Source organism: Chamaea fasciata, unplaced genomic scaffold (genome assembly GCF_029207755.1).
Source record: "Chamaea fasciata isolate MVZ Bird 193981 ecotype frontalis unplaced genomic scaffold, bChaFas1.0.hap1 SCAF_7, whole genome shotgun sequence".
Classification (NCBI taxonomy): Eukaryota; Metazoa; Chordata; class Aves; order Passeriformes; family Sylviidae; genus Chamaea; species Chamaea fasciata.
Genome location: NW_027094092.1, coordinates 24,626,546 through 24,648,377, shown reverse-complemented (window position 1 = coordinate 24,648,377; position 21,832 = coordinate 24,626,546). Strand labels below are relative to the sequence as shown.

The following is a 21,832-nucleotide window of genomic DNA, read 5'->3' as shown; positions in this document are numbered from 1 at the left end:
TTTCATGAGCAGCATGGGCTGCAGCCGGCTCCAGGGAACAGAACTGTTCCCCTGCTTAGGCGATGTGTCTGTCTCTCTGATTATTTTGTGTATTTCATCTCTGCTGTCTGTCTTGCTCTTAATCTGGGCTCCTCTGTGCCAACAAAATGCTTAGCTCGCTCCATTGTCTGAGAGACTAATTTGCACTGTAAATCTGATGCTTATCTCACATGACAGCTTACTGTGGGGTTTATTGCAATCCTGAAGACAAACTAACCAGGGATGTCTTAAAAGCTTTCTACGCATCATCTGGAATGTGCAACAAATATGACCCATTTCAGCTTGCTCCCAGGTTAGGATGTGGCCCCTTGTGGTTGGGGTCACCAGGGATTTACCTTTTTCTGTTCAAATCTATTCAAACCTGAACATCTTTGGGTTTTGGTTTAGTTTTTTGTACATTTTGTTGATAGATTTGGGTTTTTTATTGGTGTGGTACATCTTCTGCTTTGTGTTGGAGCTGTTAGAGTGCTTCTGCAACAGCCTCCCACCCTCCCAGGGCCAGATCTTCCATCCCTTCTGCCTGAGGAGTTTTAAGGACTGTGGGAGTGACTGCAGACCAGGTGCAGGCAGTGTGCAAGCTCTGGCGCTCCAGTGCATTGCAGCTTTGTTGTCTCCGCCTGGCTTAATCAGAAAGAAACTTTGTCCTTGTGCTGTCTTCATCAGTATTTCCTGGCACTTTGTCCAATATGTTCTAGCCCTCTGCTGCCAGAGTAACATCCTCCCTCAATCTCGTCTGCCATTGCCACCTTCTGTCTGCTCTGTAGGCTGTCCACCTGCAGGCATTCACATAAAATGTAAGGGATTCTTACACTAGTGTAGTTCAGATTGCTGGGCAGCTCCAGAGGCATAACTCTTCCTACAGATAAGTTCTAGGTAGCCTAAGATGCAATTTTACTGGGGGAGAGCCAGAATGATTATTGTTACTTTGGTGTAGGTCTTGATTCTGCAACTGAGCATGACAGTAGGTGTTTAATGCCCAAAGCTCCTGCATTGCAGTCCTCTGGGACACAAAGGATCTGCTTCCTCGCACAGGGCAGCAGGATCATGAGACCTGCCATCCTTGAAGGATAGTGCTTGTTTGGAGGACCACTCTGGCTTCTACCTAGTCCTGCTTTACAATTGCATGGATTTCTGGACCCCTCAGTTATTCCTGCCCTTGGACTGCAGACAAAACATGGAACTAGCTGTACTGGACAAGCACTGTGGAGCAGTTGAGGACTAGCAGCTAAACTGGACATGGAGCCAATGGGTCTCAGTAACATTGAGGGAGAGGAGAAAAAGAAAACCTCTTGAGAAACTGTTGAGGAATAGGTAAGGAATAGGTTGTATACTGGGTAGAACTGTACACTGGAAACTCCATACTGGCCCTTCTCCAACTCCATATTGCAGTCCGCGTTATCAGATAGATTTGCAATTTAAGGCTTATTCCAAGTCATCAGAGCTAGTGAACATCAGACTCCGTGCCTAAAGGAGACCTCTGTTCAGATGGGGAGAAGCTTAGGGAAAATGCATGAATCGAGGAAAACTTCAAATTCTGCAGAATTTTAGAGGAATCAAGGTCAAAAATACCTAGGGAAGGATCATCACACCACCTGATTCTCGTTTAGGGTTAGGGTTGAGAGAGTCAAAAAGCCTACAGCTTCAGGAACACTGGGGCTTGAAAAGACATCCCAAGGCAACCCCAGCAGGGCCCCAACATTGCTGCTCCCACATTTTTCTGATGTGGAAACCCATGGTGATGTATTAGGGTTACTCTTAGGCTGTTGGGGAATATTTCGGCACCTTCTGCTGGGCTGTGATAAGCAGGATCAGGATGATTTCACAAAAAAATTGGAGTCTGATAGAGCTTTACTTTATGCAAGTACAACAAAACTGCAGTGATTGAACATCCAGCAATATCCTTCTGTAGTCCTCTCTACCTAACAAGATGTTCCAATGAATAAAGCCATGGGAGCTTCCATCCTTCAGGGAAAGATCTAACAAAGCTGTAGGATAACCAAACATGTGCCAGCATCGTTCTCAAGTAACTGCTATTTAGCTTTTTACAGACCTGACTCATGTTCTGCCTTTTTTTTACCTTTTTGTCTGCATTTTTTTACTGATGCTCACTTTGTGATTCATTGGGGGGGGAAAAAAGCACAGCCTATAAACATTTAGGTTTTCTGCTCCTCTGACACAACTTATTGTCCGTCTCAAAATTATTCCCACTAAGTACGATCTGCAGTTGCACAAGCACATTCACCACTTTGCTGTCTTTGTAACAGAGCTGGAAATACAATATTCATTACCCCAGCTGAAGCTATTTTCTTACGCTGTGAGGTCAGAGGCATTATTTCATGCTGGACAATTAGGAACATTAACAGGTAGAGTGGATTGGCCACTTTCTGAACTGAATCACCTTCCCAGAATGGAAACTTCAATGGATTTAACATCACCTGCCCACCACCTCTGCTTTTGTGGGTGTTGTCACTTTTGTTTGAACATAGCACAAGCTACAGTGGCATAATAAAAGCAGAAAATTAATTCTCATAGTTAGGCCTGCAAATCTTCCACACCAGCTCCCCATGGACTAAAGGGTGAACGCACTCCTTTTTTTCCCTGCCGGGATTGCTTTACTGTGTTTTTGCAGTTACTAGTAACTCATCTCATGGACAGAACTGGCAGTGAATCAGAAGTCAGAGCATCCAAAATACCTTGCCTCATGAAAAGAGCAGCTCTTGCATTGCTGCCTGCACACCACTTTGTTGGCTGATGCAAAGGGAGAGGGTTGTGTGCAGGCCAGCAGGAGTTGTCAGGTTTGAATCCCATGAGAAGCAGTTCAGAGTCAACCCTTTCCCAAGAAGTGGTGAGCTGTGAACGTTATGTCTGCAGTGTTGTGGGCAGGTGTGATGGCAGCTTGGGTGGGTATATCATGCTGGCCTTGATCCAGCTGGCACAGGTAAACCAGCAGTGACACAGTGCAGTAACTTAAGCACTGTCTTAATGCTATTAAATACGTAGCTGAGCTCTCTGGAGGGCTTGTGCAACCCGAGGTGACGTTTCTGTCACTGTATCTTTACTGCAGTTTGCTATCTCTGCTTGCTCAATTACATCTCTCAGATAAGTCCGTGCTGTGCCTCAGTTCCATATCTGACATGAGCCCAGACCTGCTTCCAAACAGATGCTTCTGAGGACCTGCAGGCCACACAAATGTGTTGCTGTCTGTAGTTCATGCCTCCTGTGCTGGCATTAGTCTTTGTGGTTTACTGGCATTAGCTAACACGCATGGGAGGGGAATTACATCTCCTGTAAAGAGGGATTTGCTTTGCACTGCAGCACGAAGGTTTGCAAGTTTGGGGCTGTAACTGACCTGCCCTCTTCTCTGTCACACAGGCAATTCTGTTCCCACTCCTACCCTCTCAAAGTCCTTTCCTGCTATGCTGTAGGCCTGGGATCGCCTTGGTTTCTCCTTCAGGCACCAAGAGGTCTAGGGCTGCAAGGCAAGGCATTATGCAAATGAGAGCATGTGCCATGGTTGACAACCATCCTGGGCAAGAAGAGGTGCCCAGGGAGGTCTCCAGCTTGACCACATCTGACGTTTCCCTTTCTCTCTCTCCCCACAGATGCCAGCAAGGACCACCCACAGCAGCAGGCAGGAGTCATCTGGAGAGTGACAGGTGGCCTATTCAGTATCACCCGGGGAGCTGTGGGGGCCACACTGGGAGGAGTTGCCTGGGTGGGCAGCAAGAGTCTGGAGCTCACCAAAACAGCTGTGACCAGTGTCCCCGCGGCTGGCGTTGGACTGGTGAAGGGCAGCGTCTCAGCAGTGACCGGCGGCGTCGGAGCTGTGGGCAGTGCGGTCGCCAGCAAAGTCCCTTTCACGGCAAAGAAGAAGGACAAGGCTGACTAATCCCTGTCACTGCTCCCTTCCAAAAGATCAACCTGTCCATACTCTCCCCCTACCCAGCACCTCTTTGAGTTGGAACCAGCTGCTTCAGGGAGGGTCGAGCACCCGAGCGGACTCTGGCTGCAGCCTGCTCAGTACTGCCTGCCTGGCTCAGAGCTCACAGAGCCACTGTCAATGCCTTTCACTCCCATCACCTACTGGGAACCATCTTTACTCTGAGGACTTTAAAGGCGCAGTTGTCTCTGTCTTGTAGTTTCCTTCCTCCCTTCTTGCTCTTGTAAGCATGGAGGGATGGGAGAAGGCATCAGGCTCCATCTGCCTGGAGGTGAGGGGAGTAACAGGGGATGGGGGGAACTATGCCTGGCTTGAAGTGTGGGTTGTATAGTCAAATTCAACTTCAGCTGGGAAGACAGCCTCTGAAACACCCCTTCCCTCTGGGAGGTGTGTTTGGGAGGTGTGCCTGGCAGACCACTGCAGAAGTCCCATTGACACAAGGGAGAGATACTGTGAAGAGGGGGAAGCCTCCCTCCTGCCCTGCACCTCTTACTTTTCTTTGCAGGGCCCATCCCCACAAGCTACTCTCAGTCAGTTACTCCCCAGCTGAATTTGAAACCTTCAGAGAGGGAACCCTCAAGCTCAGCAGAGCAGCTCTGGGGTGATGCCACATCAGAATATGATACATCTCAGACGACCAACTTCTGAACAGATTTTCTTGGTGAGAGGGTGGAATGTGAAAGCTGCTGTATGTTCCCGTTTGGGGAAGGAGCTGACAGTGGCACTTGCTAGGCCTCTGTGATATTGCAGTACAGGCAGTGATGTTCCACAGAGAGACCAGGCCTCTTGTTTGACCCTTGAAGTCCTTCCAGCATCCCTGTCTGTCACAAGGGCATTTTGTCTCTTGGCCACACTCACACTCCACTGATGTCAGTAGTAACCAGGAGCAAGTGTGTTCGCAAATGCCACCCAAATTCTGCTGCAGGGCTGGAGAGGAAGCTGAGAGTGTTGCTCTCCCCATGACTCAGCACTCCAGGAGTGGTGGCCTGAGTGTGAGTGGGCAGCACCATGTTGGAGAGCACTTCCCTAGGGGCTGAGCATGCTCCCAACAGCAGTTAGCCTGCACAGGGCACCAGCAACTCCTCTTCTGCACACTGCTCCTGCGGCCCCAGCCCAACTCCTCTAAATGAACATGTTGCACTAAACAACCCACCCATAGTCTTAGTGTCGCAGAAACCCAGACACCTGCATCCATCTGGGAGTCACAGCCATCCTCAGCCTGGCCCGTGATGCTCAAGGGGCCATGTGGCATTGTACACACACATACAAACACAAATGTGCACTCACTCGCTCACTCACTCCAAGGTCCCCTGTAATTCTTGGGACACAGAAAGCCAGAGGCTCCACCATTAACTGTGCTGCTCCTGGCTTTGGCAGGTGATTTGCCATGGTCTGTAGGTGTTGGATGCATAGGCAAGTGAAGCAGTGCTTGTGCTGTATTTTATAAATATCTGTGTTAGCGTGCGTGTGTACATTTAAGTGCACAGGCATGTCTTCAGCCAGGGAAACAAACCTGTGCCACTGCCACAGAGGAGTCTACATAGTCATCTTTGGCACTTTCAGTATATAGTTTTTTATAAAGGGTCCTGGTCAAAAGAAAATCATGTTTTAGAAGATGTTTTGCCCTCTGTTGCCCAAGAGCATAGTTTATTGAAACCAAAGGAATGTGAAAAATCCCCTTTCTCCTGTCTGTGCTGTTTGTTTTCACTCAGCCCTATCTTTTGGACATTGAAGCCAACTTTCTTGATCTTCATTTCCCCTTGGAGGTCGTTGCACTTCCTGACTGCTCTCTTGTGCTTAGGACATGGACATCAGGAAATATTTAAGTAAGACACACACACACACCCCCCGCCGCCATTTTTGCTGAATGTTGTTGAGCTTCCGATGCAGTTTTCATTCTGACCTTTATTAAATCCACATTTTGGGATGTATGTTGCTGTGTCCCCCTGATAACCAAGCTGATGTTAGTCACTCTCCATACCCTTTTCCAGGTAGCCCCTGCTGTTTGTGGTGGTAAGAAGCTGCTGATCTCCACAGTTTGCTGCTCTTGATAGCATGAGAGAGGTTTGACTTACATTTTTGTTTCTGAAGAGTAAGCAGCATTTGGTAGGTGTGTGCATTTCCTCACTTTGTGTCCTTTGTTCTGGTGAAGGCCAAGTTGACCCAGACATGTCGGTTTTGTCTCTGAAGGCAGCAGCTTCACAGAAAGATCAGGCCTTGATGTGTGCCTCTACTTTGCTGGGATGCTCATGGCAGTTGTCAAGGCCAGAAGAAGTCTTGTCTGTTCTCCCTTTGTCTCAAACACCCTGCAAAGCAGGAGGACGGTTTGCACTGCATGGATCTCTGCTCACTGTTCTCCCTGAGCACATCTCTTCTCTTATTCCAGATCACAGACTGCTCCTGAAGCGAACTCTAGCCCCAAAGCTGAAAGATGCTTGTGTGTAACTAGCTGTGTTGTCACCATCCCTCTGAGAAAGATAGCTTCTGGCCAATTGGGACAGAAGAGTCTTCTTCCTACATGTCCCTCCCAGGTCTCAGACAGGAGAAGATAGAATCTAAGAACCTTCAGCAGCCAGCCCTGGGTGGGTGGTGGGGGGCTGATGGTGCTTTTGGCCAAATAGTGTCTCACACAGGCTCTTGCCAGGGGAGGCATTACATCCTGCCCAAGCTGTTGTCTGCAGGCACTCTGTGTACAGAGCAGGTGTGGCAAATGGGATAAAGGTGATGTAAGGAAGGCCACAGGGGCCTTGGGGGTTTCCCATCTTTTTATTTCTTCTCTTCTGTGCATCCTTGCAGGAAATAGAGTAAAGCCTGCCATTTGTCTGGAACTGCCATTTCTTTGCAGGATGGCCTGGAGAAGAAGAGATGAGTTGGTGAGGAGAACTTACAGCTTAAATCACTGTTCTTACAGCCCAGCTAAAGGAGAGCTCAGGAACCACGAATCACAGGAGTTCAAATTAGCAGGCAGGGGTAGAAGATTAAATCTACTCCTAAAACAAGGCCTCACACTGCTAAACAGGCCTTCAGGAATAAGTAACTCTCCAGGACACAAGGGCTTTAAGAAAGTCTGTGCTAGGCCTGCTCAGTTCACCATGGTGACCCAGTCCCAGCCTGCTTTTCTGGGCATTTACAGTGCCAGAGCAGAGGGAAAACAGGGTCAGTCTTCCCAGTCTAAAAGTAAAGATGCCTTCTGACAGTTTTGGTTGCAGGACAGTGGGATCTGGATTAGATGGGGAAGCTGTTGGCTCTTGTCAGATGCTCTGTCTTTCCTCCTCCCCCACTACAGAGACTCCAGCCACCTGGGCCACTGCCCATTCATGGTACGAAGGGCAAAAATTGTGTTGTGCATAAATCCCATGGCTACCAGATGGGGTTCCTTGGTACAAAATATGAGGGAGTGGCATCAGGGTAGAGGGAAGGATTGAAGGGAGTTGGTACACAGATGAGGAGAGAGTGGTGTCACAGGAGTTGAGGAGTGAGGGAACAAGAAAATAGGGACCATGGAAGGAATTTCTTTCTTAGGACAGGCTTTGATTCAGAAGATGAATGCAATGGCATTTCTCCTAGGGAAGAGCACAGAAAGGGGAGTGGGTTAATGTGGGTTTTGGTGTGTGGTGGTGGTACATGCCTGGCTTGTGCCCTGCTTCCATAGTAATGATTGCTAGCAATTTCCTTTTAGATCGATCAATGGATGGTTGAAGCATCAGATGATGCATCCCTTCTTATCACACTCCCTTCCCAAATCTCCCCCAGGTTTTTGTCATGATCTCTCCATGATGGGGCTGGGTCCCCCCCATGGTGGAGGTGGGATGTGGCCCTTTTCACAGCCCTGTGTCCCACCTTGTCTGGCTTTTGGCCTGTGCCCAACGAACGTGTCCTGGCTGAAAGGAGACCCACAGGTGCATCCTCTCCTCCCTTTTCCCTGACTTCAGTCCCATTATCCTTTACTTTTTTTATCCCTCCTTTAGCTTTCGGTCTTGCCCATGGATAGAGCTCCCTAAAGCTTTTGCTGAGATCTTCATGAAACATCCACACTTGCAGTGTCTGGGAGGGCAGAGGGTGATTGCCCCTGCAGCACCCCTGGCTGGGAAAGAAGTGCATGTCTTCCACCCCTCTCTGTCCCCTTGTGTTTTTGTGTGTGGAAAATCTTAACCCACTTATTTTTCTCTGGGTTCCCTTGTTGGCTCTTATCCGTGTGGGTGGGTCATTTCCATGTCTCCATTGCAAAGTCATCCCTGTAAAAACAACAGCATGAGTGGGAATATGGAGATGGTTAGAAAGAGCTGCAGAGCCAGGGCCCAACTCTGCTTCTGTAGGAGCTGAGGAGGCCTTTGGCAACCCAAAACTGCGGCCACGCGATCCCGTGCACAGTGCTGGGCTCCAGAGAACACTTTTGTTCTTTATCATTTCATTGTCTGTAATTGGTTTCCTACTGAATTTGTTTGCTTGGTTTGTTTTGCAGTGTGTTTCTGGGAATATTCTGCATCTCTGTATTTTAATTACAGTAAAATTTGAGGATAAAACCCATGATTATGCTGGCTCTTGTTCCTAGTGGGGGGAAATGAGGAGAGGAAGCACAGTTGAAGGAAGATGTTAGAGATTCCTTGGGAAATTAGATCTCTCCCCTAAGGGCTCTAGATGAGGCACCAAGCAAAGCTGAATCTCCATCCCTGCTTAAACTAGGACATAGCTTTCAACTGCGGTTCAAAAGCCATTTTGCTGCAGGCGCCCTTCCTGATTGGAATGGTAAGAACAGTTTGGATAAGACTTCTAAATTCAATTTTTTGTGTTGGTTTAAAGACCAGCACATAAGAGGAATTTCAGGCTGGGGACAGCTGGCCTAGCCCTGAAAGTGGGATCTCAGCAGCTGAAGATGGGAAATTTTGCCTCTACAGCCGCTGTTCCTTCAGGCAGGTTTGCATAGCCACTTTTCCCAGCTGAGGAAGCAAATTCTCCTCACAGCAGCCTGCTCTTTCTGCGGGAGATGGCAGTTTGACATCCCTCCCCAGAGCTGCAGGAAGCCCCCATGGGGCAGCCTGACCCGCTGCTGGCTGGCTGGCAGTGTTGGTGCTGGGGGGCACAGCCGGCAACTCCAGCCACCTCATCTGCTCCGCAGGCACTTAAACCCAGGCCAGAGCCACGCGGTGCTCCTGGGAATGCACAACCCTCAGGGAGGATTGCTGCTCCGTGGCCGGGCAGTGCTGGATCAGCCACAAGACAGGGTGTCCCTTTTACTGGGTCGAGGCCAGGAGCCAACAGCTCAGCATTTGTTAAGTGCTGACAAAAGGATTAATTTAGTAACTAATAACAGGGCAATCAAGCCATTTATTTGGTTGGCATTTTGCTGCCAGCTGCCTGGGAAGAGCAGCACACAGCGCACCAATAAGGCTGTCTGCAGCCACCTCTGCCACGTGCCCCATTCCTCCATCCTCGCTTGCAGACTCAGCCAGGCAGTGTGGCCTGGGAGGCACCAAGCTGGTGGCATGAGCAGGTTTGGCAATGACAGGGAGGTGAAGGCACCTGGGGAATCTCTTCCAGGGGCTGCCTCTATGCCCGCTGTGGGGAGGGGGATGAGGGAAGTGCCCATATCCCAGCAAGTGCACGCTATCTCCCCATTCCTCCTCACAGAGCTGGAACCATCCACGTAGCCTTGCAGACAGCACAGATGAATAATAGGTGCTAGAGCCGTGAGGCCTGAGGAGAAGCTCTCAGGTACATCACAGCTTCTCACCTTTTCCTGCAGCCCAGCTGGTTTGCCACATTAAGCCAAGTCACAAAACACCACTAACAAGCTGCTCCTCCAGCAGTCTTTTAAGGGGTGAAAGGATGGTGCAAAATCACCTACAGTTACAGCTTTGCCCTGTCTCACTCAGGCAGCGTGTCCCATCCCCCTGTGTGCAATTGCAGCACCCAGTCTTCTCTCAAGGCAGAGTGGGGTGAAAGCTGGTGGGCAGCAGAGCTCAGACGAGACCTTTGGAGAGACTACCTGCCCAGGTAGGTGGGCTGTGGGTGTCTCAGACACCTCTGGGCCAGGAGCAGGCCCAAAGCTGGGAGTGTGCTGCTGTGAGCAGATGTCACAAGTTGTGGTCTCATCTCTCTGTGGGTCGCTGCCCTGCCTGGCTCCAGGAGCAACTGGGAAACTGCCGGGCCATTGTTGTCCTCTGTACCCTGGGGACTGGCCCCAGTGGCTTCCCATCTGCAGCTGCTTGTGGTCTGCAGGACATGTCTCAAGGGCTCGACTCCGCCAGCTGGGTTGGAGGTGCTGGCCAGCTGTTTCGTGAGACAGGGATCAAGTAGACCAGCAATGTCTTGTGTAAGGCTTTCAGTGTTCCTGCCCTGCATGCCTGGCTCCCCCATTCAGCAGCTTTCTGACCAGCCCAGCCCACAGGCCCAGGTGTCTTGCAGGTAGCAGGCAGCTCATGAAGGAATACTTGTGCATTGCCAGGATCATCTTGTTCGTTCATTTTCATTTGGGCAGTTTCACGACCTGCACCAGAGCGTTTTCCCTGTCCTCCAGGGCAGGCCATGCCAACACTAGCATCAGCACTGTCAGACATGATGGGGGGCAGCCTGATGGGAATGGGTTCACTGTTGCTGGTGCCATTAGCACTCTGGAGTCAGGCACTTCAGCAAGCCCCATGCCCCCATGGAAACCAACAAACTCTCAGGTCAGTAAGTAACCACGGGTTCTTGCTTTTAGCTTAACTGCTTGCATTTTGACACACTTCAGATACAAACATGCACACGCCCGAGGAGGTGGCTGCAGCACCCTGCCACCCTGGGGGCTGTGGTGTCTCCTCCCCCAGCCTTGCCCTACCCACTCCCAGCCTTGCAGGAGTCGGGCAAACCAGGAGATGCTGCTGTTTGTCTGGTGCTGCATCCACCCCAGTATACTCGCTGAGGTCTTTCAGTTGCAGTTCACCCCCAGGTCAGTTTTATTGCACTTTTATTTACAGAAAACACAGAAATAAAGCATTAAATGTGTTGGGTTTTAACCAAATGACCCAATCACTTTTTTCCCTTTTTTTTTTTTCTGTTTGGGTTTTTGGCACAAAGAAATATCACAGGTGTTACCAAACAACCACGTAGGAGCAGCTGACCAACTGCCCAGCCCAGTAACAGGACTTCAACAGACAGACATGTCGCACCGAGATCAAAAACGAGGAGGTTGTTCCACTTTCAGCTTCCAGTTTAACCTGCTCATTGGGGGCAGGGGGAGTTATTCTAGAGGGGATGACACCATTCATAAATTATATTTATATTTACCTCTTACATTGTAAAAGTAAACAGTGCAAAAGTACAGTACCCCAGAAACCCTTCGGTTTGGAAAGCTTGAAGGTTGCTTTATACATTTTGTGTGTTTTGTAAACATTGTTACCCATCCAGAGTTCTAGCTCTTGCTTGGAGAGACCCAACTCCTCCTGGCATCCAAAATGTATTGAGGGGCAGCAGTCACTTCCCCTGGACTCGGCCGTTGAGATTCCTGCTCAAGGTTTAGTGCAAATTTTGGAGAGAAAAAGACAAGAGAGAGAAAGAGGGGGAAACAAAAGGAAAGAAAATAAAATAAGGCATCAGTTAGAAACAGTACGCATCAAAACCAGGCCCGTTGGGACTGCCTTAGGAGAAGGGCAGGAAGTCTCTCTCCTCCACCAGGCTGATGGAGAGGTTCTTCAGCTCCTCCTCGGAGCCAGCAGTTTTGTAGCCGAGCTGTGCCAGCACCTGCTGGCAGGCGTGCTGGGTGAACGCCACGATCTCGTAGGACAGACGGAAGCGCCACTTCTCTGCTGTCGCCGCCGAGTTGCGCACCGTCCCGTACTTGTGTTTGGAGGAGGACCTGTCTCCTCGGGTGTTGTTCTGTATCCAGCGCTCGACATTGCTGTCCATGGGGATGCCCAGGAAATCATAGATCTCCTCGGTCTTTTTCATGGGATTCCTGGCCAGGTCTTCATATCGCACCAGCATGTACTTGCCCTTGAGCCATGGTGGCCGGTTGAGGCCGGTGGACACAGAGTTCCAGAAGTCCTCACACACTGTGGTGAGCTGGGTCACGTCCAGGTTGTATGGCTTCCTGCCAGTGCCATCCCATATCCTCCACAGCCTGTAGGTGTCTCGGAAGGTCTCACTCCGAGATGCTAGGATCCCCCGGGGGTCCCTCACCAGCTGGATGACCTTCAAGTTCAGTCGTGGGTCCTCCACCAGGGCCCGGAGGTCACTGACCTCGGGCACCCGTACGGTTTTGATGGCCACATGGCCGTGCTCTCTGCAGGACTCAGTGGCCAGCGTCAGGTTCAAGGTCCCACACTTCTTCACGCAGTCTCCTTCCTCCAAGTGGAGATCCACAGCTCCCAGGGACTCACACACAGGTGGTGAGCACAGGGCCTTGCTGGCTCCTCTGCGGAAGAGGCGGTCGGTGGTGTGGTTGACAGGCTGGGGCTTGATGTAGTTCTCCAGGAAATAGAGGTCGCAGTCATACAGGCTCCTCAGCAGGTCTCGGCTGGCCCCCAGCATGACCCGCCTGTCTGTTGTACTCTTGCTCTGGGTCAGCTTTGGGATCAGGGTGTACTGGACGTGGTAGAGGGGCTCAAATAAATAGAAGACATCGAAGTGCTGGTTGAAGAGCTGCCCAACAAATGAGGAGCCGCTGCGGGTGGTGGCAAGGATGAGAACATGAGTCTTCCTGGAGAGGTTATACGGGAAAGTGGGATTCTCATCGCACAGCCTGTCAGCCACATCAGTGTCCTGGCTCAGGCTGCAGTTCACAGGATTAGGGATGGGGCAGCTGTGGAAGGACTTGGCAGTGAAGGTCCGGATTGCTGTGTACTGGATTGCAATGGATGCCAAGGCTAGGAGGAGTACAGCCTTCCAGGAACATTGCATGGCTGGTCACCTTCATGGAGCTTCTTCGCAGGTCGTCTTGGTGTCTGCAACCCAACAGAATTCACAGGTTGAACATGGACTGCCAAGTATCCGACCATTGCAGTTACCCACAAATGCCCTCCTAATGTACGTCCATCAGGCATAACTATGTGAATCCCAGTCACACACTGCAGAGCCCCATTTCAGACAAGAAAAATAACAGGCAGAGGCTGGCAAACCTGGAGAAATATGTCCAGCCAGGACTTCAGCCCTGTTCCTTCCAGGCTGTGGGTGTACTTAAATGTTTGGCCCATAGCTCACCCCATGCCCTGTAACCCAGGCAGGGGTATGTTAGAACCTGGTGATGACACTGTCTGTGTGTTTCCATTCAGCTGCTGCAAGCTCTCTTCCCCAGCTGCCTTGTGAGACACTTGTCACCCCACCGGTCAGTGCTTTTGACCCCCAGTGCAGGAGCTGTGGCAGGGAAAGGTCAGGGGATGGTGCTATCTTGTCTCCATCCTTTCTGTCCAGCTGTCAGGATAAGGCATAGCCCATCCAGGCCAGCAATCTCCTGCTTGGGAGAGTGGCAGTGTCTCTCCTGGAGCTGCAAACCTCCTTGCACAGAGGTCCAATAGCCAACTCAGTCTGTCAGCTTCTGGGAACGAGCACAGCCAGAGCTGTGCCCTCAGCAGTGAGCTCATGGGGCTGGTAAGATTCTGCTCCACTCTGGAATTCAGGGCTCTCCTATTCTAAGCACCAGGGGGAAAAACAATACTACAAAGGAGGAAGCATGCGAAATTGCATCTCTTCTATACTCTGCTGCCAACCAGGGCAGCAGCCCTTGGCATGAGGAAGGGGTGCAGGGAAACGTGGGGCTGTAGTTGCAAAGATCAACTTCAGTGGTGCTAGCCCTGCCTTGCGGCACATGGGCAAGGGTAGGGGAAACTGAGCAAGACCCTTGGATGGGATGCTCAGGGACCATGAGGAGGGGAGTATCCATCATGCCTAGGAAGCTGCCACATTGCTGGGAGGGGATGTAACTGTGGTGGCGCTTCAGTATTCCCCCTGTTCAAAAACCAAATAATGTTCATAGACTGCCTGCTGCTCGCCAAAGCTCAGACATTTCACATCCACATACTATTGCTCTCAGGGGTTCAGTGGGGCTGGGAGACAGGACTTGGAAGATGCATCCCAGAAACTCCCAACAAGCTAAAACACCTGTGTGTGGGAGACGCACCAGTATTAGCAATGGTTTTGAAGCTCCCCTGCACCCACTTTCCCTTGCCCATCTTCCTTCCATGTCCCTCCTCCCGCCGTGTGGTACATTCACCTGCCCATCCACCTCAGACAAACCAAGGGGACAAGACCCAAGTGTCTCTGCTCCTCACCCAGCAGAGCCCACTGTATCATCACTGCCACTGCTTCTTCTTCCCGGCTCTCTCTGGGTCCCCAGGGAGAACAACGTGCTGGCCCCAAGCTCATGGTGAGGGCCTGGTCCCCTGCTCAGCCCCAGCACACAGGTCACTGTGGGTGGCACTGTCAGAGCCAGTGCTGTTGCTGCTTGTGCCAGGACTCTGAGGGAGACCAGTGGGCCAGCAATGAATTTCAGCATGTGAGGGCTGTTCTAACCCAGAGCAAACTGAAATCCCTGATGGGCTTGGGGCAGTGCAATGCTCCCGGTGTTTGGTCCCTGCAGAGCCCATAGCAGCTGCCACGGCGTGTTGTTCCCATATCCTCAATGTGTTCCACTCCCTGGGGAGACCCTGTCACCCAGCAAGAGACACCTGGAGGGCAGGTTGGACCTGCAGGTGAGTAAGAAAGCCTTGCATTTTTTTAATTAATACTTTTATTTATTGATTGCCCTGGCTGATTTGTGGAGGTAGGAAGCTTCAGGAACTACCAACTCCAGAGATCTCTCATTGAGAGCAGGTGTTTAGAGGAGGACCTGAGGACAGGGGGTCTGGCACAGCTGCTGCATGCAGCCCCCCACCAGCAATCTCTGTGTCTGTGCAGAGCTGCACTTTAGACCCAAAATGATGCTTTGAATACAGTTTGCTTTCACCTGGACTGCTGCCTGCCAAGGATTGTGGCACATGGCTGGAGGACCCAAGTCAGAGATGCTTGGCTATTGCTGCTGCTGGATTGGGGTTACCCACCCTGCAAAGGGGAAACCCAGCCCCAGTGTCCACATGGAATATTCTATCCCTTGGATAAAGTGTTTTTCCAGGTCTGCTAAGGCAGAACAGAACAGGAGAGTCCCTGCTGGCATCTCCTGGCCCAGTGTCTTCTGCATGTTGCCTAGATGGAAGCTGCAGTGTGAATGCTTTCCTGCTCTCTAGTGATGGCCAACTACACTGCATCCTTCACACACAACCTCAGCTCCTACTCTTTGCTTCATTGTTGATGGATGCTGGAGCAGGTGAGACTCAGACTGTCCTGGTTACAGCAGAAACTTGCTGCCGGCTCCCCAAAAAAGGCAAACCAGATACCTTCTTGGTCCCAGTGCCCACCAGATCACTCACTGGCTGTGAGCATTTCAGGTTCTCCACCCACACTGACCCATTCCCCTTTGCAATGTCCCAAATGGCAGAGGGGAAAAAACGGGCCATTTATTCACCTCGTTGACTGAGCAAGTGCTAAACCACAGCCCAGCTTCAGCCTTCGCTGCCCCTTGACACCCTTGGTGTGTGCCCTGCCCATCTGCTGAGCTGCAACCAGGGAGGGGAAGTTTTAGGAGAAGGCATCCCTCCCTGATGTCTCATCTGTGGCCTTTAAAGCCAGCCAGAACCTCCTCTCACCTCCCGACGGGCTCTCCTGCCTCCTCCCATCACTGTCTGTCCCTGAGGGGCTGAAGTTCCTGCTCAGTCCGACCCTGGGCTCCCAAGGCAGTGGAGTTCTCTGAAGGCTCTGAAGGAGTTCTCTGGGGCAGCAGAAGCACACGGCACCTGGGAGCTGCCAGGACAACTGAGGATCCCTTTTACTCCCACTGCCCCTTGTTCATCTGTCAGACAGAGCCAGGCTGGTGTGAACACCTGCCAAGGAGGAGCAGTGCCAGGCTCCACACGGCTCAGAGTGGGCAGGCTGAGCAGTGGACTGCAGCCAACATGCCCCAGGAGGATGTGTCCTGCACACAGGCACAGCAGGACAGCCATTTGCACTCCCATTCCTGCCCCGAGGAACCTTGTTCTTAAATTGGCCTGTTCCTCTTCAGGCACTGATACCCAGGGCCAGCAGTTCAGACAGCAGCCGGAGAGAGGGCCATGGGACTGCATCTGACAGTCCTGTGTGAGGCATGGATCGTTTAGGGTCCTCAGCCCCTGACCATGGGAGTCATCCGAAACGCTGGCCTTGTAGATGTTTCTGTGCTAGAAGTGTTCTCAGTTGAAATCACCCTCTGCCCTGTCTCCAGCTCAGCTCCACCAAAAATGATGAGCAAATGCAGCCCAAGGGTGGGAGCTGAGTACAGTGTGTCCCTCCAGGCAGTTGGGACTATGAGATGGAGCACGGGGTGGGGGTACATCACTCACACCTTCCAGCCCCTGGCACTGCTGGTACTGCAAGGGGCCTGCCAGAAGCCACGTGGGATCTTTCGGCACTGTGCTGGGGCCACCACTGCCCCTTTCCCAACCCTAACTCCCTTGTGGTCACAGCACACCAGACTGCATGCTGCTGCCTTGCCTGCATTTCTGTGCAGCTGCCTGCAGTCGCATTGGGACCAGGCTGTCCACAAGGGATACACAGCATCCGGCAAACGGCTCTAAGTGCAGCAGGAGGCCAGCCAGTGCCTGGCACAGGGACAGGAGCATTGTCTGTGGGAAGAGGAAGGTGCTGAGCCTTTCCTCTCCCCTGCCCCACTTCCCGCAGGCTTGAGCCTGGAGGAAGGGAGAGGTTGGGCGCAGGCAGTGCAATCTCCCCCACCCTGTGCACCTGCCAACAGCAGCGGATGCATAGTTACCTGCCTTCCTCTTCCTCCTCCTCCTCCACTGACTCCCAGCACTGCTCTGAGAGAGATGAGCAGGCAAGAAGCCAGCAAGACATCCCAGGAGCGCAGGGGAGATCGGAGGTGATGAATTAAGCTGAATGGCATCTGTGAGTCACCGGTGTGGGGAGCAGTGAATGCGGCCGGCCAGCCATTGTGCAGCACGGACCGGGGGCTCCTGTTTCAGGCATAGTCTTCCTAGGTTTGATGGGAATTACCTGCTTTTGGAGCCTTGCAGCCAGGCTGTGGCACTGAAGGCTGCACTGGCAGCTGAGTTCAGGTGCCACCAGGCAGGCTGGGGTCTGTGGGGAAGTTGCAGGGGTCAGTGAAACTCACAGGTCTCCTCCGCTCCAAAAGCAGCTAGGTGTTATGCAGGGCAGTGTCTCACGGCACCGTGGCACTCTCATCCTCGTGGGGGGCTCCCACAGCATCTCCACATGGGCAGCTGCCTAGACTCCTGCCCCAAGCCTTCCCTGCAAGTTCCCCGGCCGTGTTCAGGCAACTGAGGAGTGATGGCAGCTTTAGGCAGGAGCCCTTGCAGTTACTGATACTGTCAGTGCTGTTCCCAAGGCTCACTCACAGGGCAGTCAAAAAAAACCTGCTCTTTTTGGTTGGTATCCAGGCTGTCCCCCTCTCTCAACAGCTCTCCAGAAGTTGTACCCTCAACCCGGCTGGGCTCATCCTGAGCTCCCTTACCACTGCCAGGGAAACCTCTCTGCTTCCCCGTGGCAGGGAGGAATGAAAAAGGGAGTGGAAGAAGGTGTGAGGGTCTGCGCAACAGAGGTGCCTGCTCAAACCTTTGTAAAAGCCCTGGCACAAAGAGGATGCACTGGAGGAGTGCCTGAGCCTTGCCAGTCCTTCCCGCAGGCCTGCCTGGTGCCAGTCCAGCTACCAGCACCCTCTACCCCCAAAACTGATTCCCGCCAGCAAGGCTGTTTCCATGGAAACGACAGAGTGACTCAGGACTTTGGGACCAGCTGGAAAACACAACTGTGAGCAGTGATCGCCTGAGAAGCACCGGGGTCTTGGTGCCAGGGAGAGGGGTGGATGACTGCGGGAGTGGGCAGGGCTGCCCACCTGCCCGCATGCTGGGCACAGGCACACCGGCACATCCTGCACAAGGCCGCGAGTTGTAAGGCAAAACCCCTCTCCTGACACAAGTGAGAGAGACTGCAGCAGGCTCACCAGGGGACGCATCCCAAAATGTGACTCACGGCAGACAACCCCTCTTCCCCCTTTTCCTTCCCCCACCCAGAGACTCATGCATGCGTAGTCACCCAGAGAATTCATAGCACCAACTTCAGCCCCTGCTCAGCCCTGCACCTGTGCCTCTGTGCCCTGCCTAGCATGTAATACCCCTGCATGCCTTGCCCAGAGCAGTATGGCTTGTTGAGGGCTGCTGGGGGGACAAGTGGCAGCCAGCATCCTGCGGTGCCTCCCTGCCCAGCCAGCAGCTCCCTTCTGCAGCCCCACTCCTCCCCACCTTGCCACCCAGGCATAAAAGTTAAGTCGCAGGTTTGCGAAACAACTCTCAGCCAGTGACCCACTGGCAAAGGCCCTGACACATTCCAGTGTTCTCCCACTGAGCAAAGTTTATCCCGTTAAACAACGTTGTGGCCACTGAGGCAGGAAAGACAGACTTCTGGTAGGGTGCAAGCATCCCACTTGGTCGCAGTGGCGTAGTCATGCTGTTGGCTTTGCAAAGGCTGGCAGACACCAAACATGCCTGTGGGCCAGCCAGCCTGGGCACTGGCTGGCTGGACCCCACCACTCCCCAGAGGAAAGAGAGACCACTGTGAAAAAGCAGCACCAAGCTGTCCCCTCACCACAGGCACTACTTGACTTGGGGCACCACCATAGAGATGTGAGCAGGGCTGGTCTCTGTCCCCAAGCCTCCCCCTCAGCAAGCCCCACCAACATCAGATCCTGATGTGGTGGGAATGAATTTTCAGCCTTGCCTCCTCTACAGCTGTACAGGACTAGAGCTTCCCTACAGTCACAGCTTCAAATGCCAGCTGGGAACTTGTGCCTGCCACCTTCCTTGGGTGCCTCACCGTGTGCCAAGCGGAGGTGCTTTGTGCTCCCCACACTCATTCTGCTCTTGCATTCATCAACTCTTGGAGCACTTTTCTTACGATAAGGTAGGGGACTCCTGTGCTCAGAGCCACCCCGGCATGTCCCCTGTTCCCCTATCTCTGTTCATTCCCTCTGCATTTCAGAGGGACCAAAAGACCCTTTAACACCAGAAGATTACTGGCCACTTTGACCAGCACTTAAACAATCGCAGGACTTGCAACAGGGAATCTATCTCTTTCCTACTGGCACACAGCATACACATTTTCAGTTAATTAATCACTATCAAGTAATGCCAACCCCAGCCAGTCCCAGAGTTTTCTTATCGCAACATCCACCTGTGCCTATTTATCCCTCATCTGCTGAACTGCAACTGCCTCTTCCCGAGGATGCAAACGCCTCGGTAAACCAAATACAGGGGGTTTTGTGCTCTCCACCTTCCCCTGAGCCATCCACCAGTCTGCTGGTGCCTGCTCACTCCCAGAGCACTCTCTGGCAGGAGCTGGAAGGCTCTTTTGGGATGAACGCGCTCATTCACCACCTCAAAACACTCTTTTTGCAACGTCCCCAACCTGCGGCCGTGTCAAGAGCCCAAATCTTGAACCGCACAGCTTTCCCGTAGGATTGTTCCATCCTACGGCGCGCTTGCACCCCACTCTGTGAGGTCTCCTCGTCAGCCTGCGCCCTCACGGCAGGTTTCTCAGACCGCCTGGAGGTCTGACAGCAAATGCCGGGGCATCCGCTCCGCCGGCTGGCGCGGCTACACGGCCGGGCAGGGCATCTGGCCTCCCTGTGCCACCGGGGACTTACTTGCTCCAGGCGGCAGCTCCTCGCCCAACAGCAGCCCAAGTTTCGCGGCAGCTCGCTCCCCCCGGGTCTGGGGCCGGGGCTGCTCTGTCCCCGCCGCTAAAGGCAGCGCCGGGCGGCGGCTCCCCCTGGGCGCTCGCAGCCAGGGCCGGGGTCCCGCCGCAGCCGGGCTGGGCATCAGCGGGAAAAAGTCCTTTCCGCCGCTGCGGGCGACGTCTCGCTGCCTCGGAAAGTTGGTGGCGCACAAAGGGTTACGAGAGATCCCCAGCCCGCTGCCCCCGGGCACCCCCGCCGATGTGCGCCGCTCTCCCCCCACCCCGGGCGCCCCTTACCTGGCGGAACGCCCCGGCGGGCTGTCCCCGCATCCCCGGCCGCGGCTCCTGGGGCGGGGGACGCCGAGCCCGGCCCAGCCCGGCCCGGCCCGGGGGTGGCAGCCGGCAGAGCTCAGCGGGCGGCGCTGCGGGGGCTCATCCCTGCCCGCGCTACCGCCCTGCCCTGCCCTGCCCGCGCGGGCGCCCGCCGAGCGGGGCCGCCTCTCCACGCCCTCCGCGCCGCGCCGGGCGAGGGGCGGGCGGGCGAGCGGCGAGGGGGCTGCGCCTCTCCCCTCCCTTCCTCCCTTCCTCCCTCCCTCCGCCCGGCAGCGCGGACGGGCTGGCGCACGCAGCGCAGCGCCAGGCACCGGCATCGCCCCGGCAGAGCCTCGGCTCCGCTCCGCTCCGCGCCGCCCCGTGCTGCCCGCGCCGCGCCGCCCGCTCACCCCAGCCTGGCCGCGGGCTCCCCGGCTTTGCCGGCAGGAAACTCTCCGTTTCCTTATTTACCTCCCCGAGGCGCCCGGCCGGAGCGGCCAGAGCCCCTCCCGCCGCGGGGGTAGGAGGGGGGCCCGGTGAGGCTTCCCCCGTGAGATGTGTCCCCTAGGCTGGGTGCTGATAGGGACACTGCGGACCGGCTGGACGCGGGGCAGCGGGTACCTCACACCCTCCCCGCGCCCCGCAGCTGGGGCACCAGCAGCCCCTCGGGCCCTGCCGGACTTGGTAGCGATGATGGTGCACATTCATTCCCTCGTTTTCCGGTGGCCTTTGCTCATCAAAAACAATATTGTCATGGGGACTGTTTCTTCAGTGCCAGGAATCCTCCCTGTGCCACCTAAATCAGGGCTCACCACCACGGCCAGCGTCCAAAATCATCCTCAGTGGTGCCAGTCCCAAAATACTGGCAGGGGGTGGCACCTTCCCACCATCCATCCTGCCTTGGAAGGTGGGATAGGACACAGGAAAAGAAGCATGGGAGTGTGTCAGAGCAGCTGAAGTGGCTGTGCTCTGACAGTCACATTCCTCCTTCCGCTTCTGTTCGACCCCTAGAAACAGGTCAGACATTTACTTTCGGCAACTTTGAATGTTTCCCTTTTGTTCAGTGCTTGCCAGCTCAACTGCATTTTTAGCAGTTTAACTGCAGCTCCGCTGAAATGGCAGCTGCCAGCAAGAGATAGGTTATGATTCTGGAGATGCTACAATGGATATTCATTTTTTATATCCCTGTTTTATTTGGGGCATGTTTGGAGCTGCCTGGGCACTGGGCACAGCAGTTTTCTTCTTACATCCATGTGAACAACATCTATCTCCTGGAAAACCCTGAGCTCTGCAAGGCACTGCCTCCCCAGCTCATGGACTTCCAAATCCTTACCTCTGACTCTAGGATTTGCAACATGTAACTGTGGGATCACAGTACCGGCATGTTCAGCAGCAGCTTGGAACTACACTTGGCAGGGAGCAGGCTACGAGTAGCAGTGGGGCTCAGGTCTTCTGCACTTGTGACAAGAGAAGAATAAATCACTGGGATCACAGGTCTTCCAATCTCAGAGGCCTGCCAGGCTGTGACAGGGAGTTCAGAGCTATGAGATTGCCTTTAAAACTCGGGAAGCACAATGGCAGATTGTCACGTTTGTTGTTTAGCATTTTGGACTCACATTTGCTGTTTTAGGAGTGCCCAGATCTTGTGTGTCCAAAAATACTGGTGTTTTTCAAGTTTTTTACAATATCCTGACAGCCCTAGCCCCCTTAATCTAATTTTAGAAAACTTTGTAGGGATTTTATATTTATAAACAGTTGGTGCTTAAATATTATTTCCCTCACCATAGCAAC

The 21,832-nt window shown here is 53.3% G+C and overlaps 2 protein-coding genes across 4 annotated transcripts in view; one reads left to right on the top strand and one right to left on the bottom strand.

Moving 5' to 3' along the window:
- The window catches only part of LOC136292388 (transmembrane protein 263-like), a 208,130-nt gene extending 199,629 nt beyond the window's left edge, over positions 1 to 8,501 (top strand). For all 3 annotated transcript variants that reach the window (XM_066188052.1, XM_066188051.1, XM_066188053.1), the window contains one exon: positions 3,642 to 8,501. In XM_066188052.1, the coding sequence (XP_066044149.1) occupies positions 3,642 to 3,928 (287 nt within the window). In that variant the 3' untranslated portion in view covers positions 3,929 to 8,501. The remainder of the gene's footprint in view (positions 1 to 3,641) is intronic.
- Positions 8,502 to 10,669: 2,168 nt separating this feature from the next.
- On the bottom strand, positions 10,670 to 20,213 carry CHST1 (carbohydrate sulfotransferase 1). The gene is made up of 2 exons (XM_066186883.1): positions 20,027 to 20,213; positions 10,670 to 12,900 (listed from the first exon to the last, which is right to left on the bottom strand). Exon 2 carries the CDS (start codon positions 12,854 to 12,856, stop codon positions 11,597 to 11,599), a length of 1,260 nt encoding a protein of 419 aa, XP_066042980.1. The 5' UTR covers positions 12,857 to 12,900; positions 20,027 to 20,213; the 3' UTR covers positions 10,670 to 11,596.
- Between the last annotated feature and the right edge of the window lie 1,619 nt (positions 20,214 to 21,832).

Bases quoted from the DNA above. Each gene is read 5' to 3' on its own strand.
- CHST1 (XM_066186883.1), bottom strand. From the start codon at position 12,856: ATGCAATGTTCCTGGAAGGCTGTACTCCTCCTAGCCTTGGCATCCATT.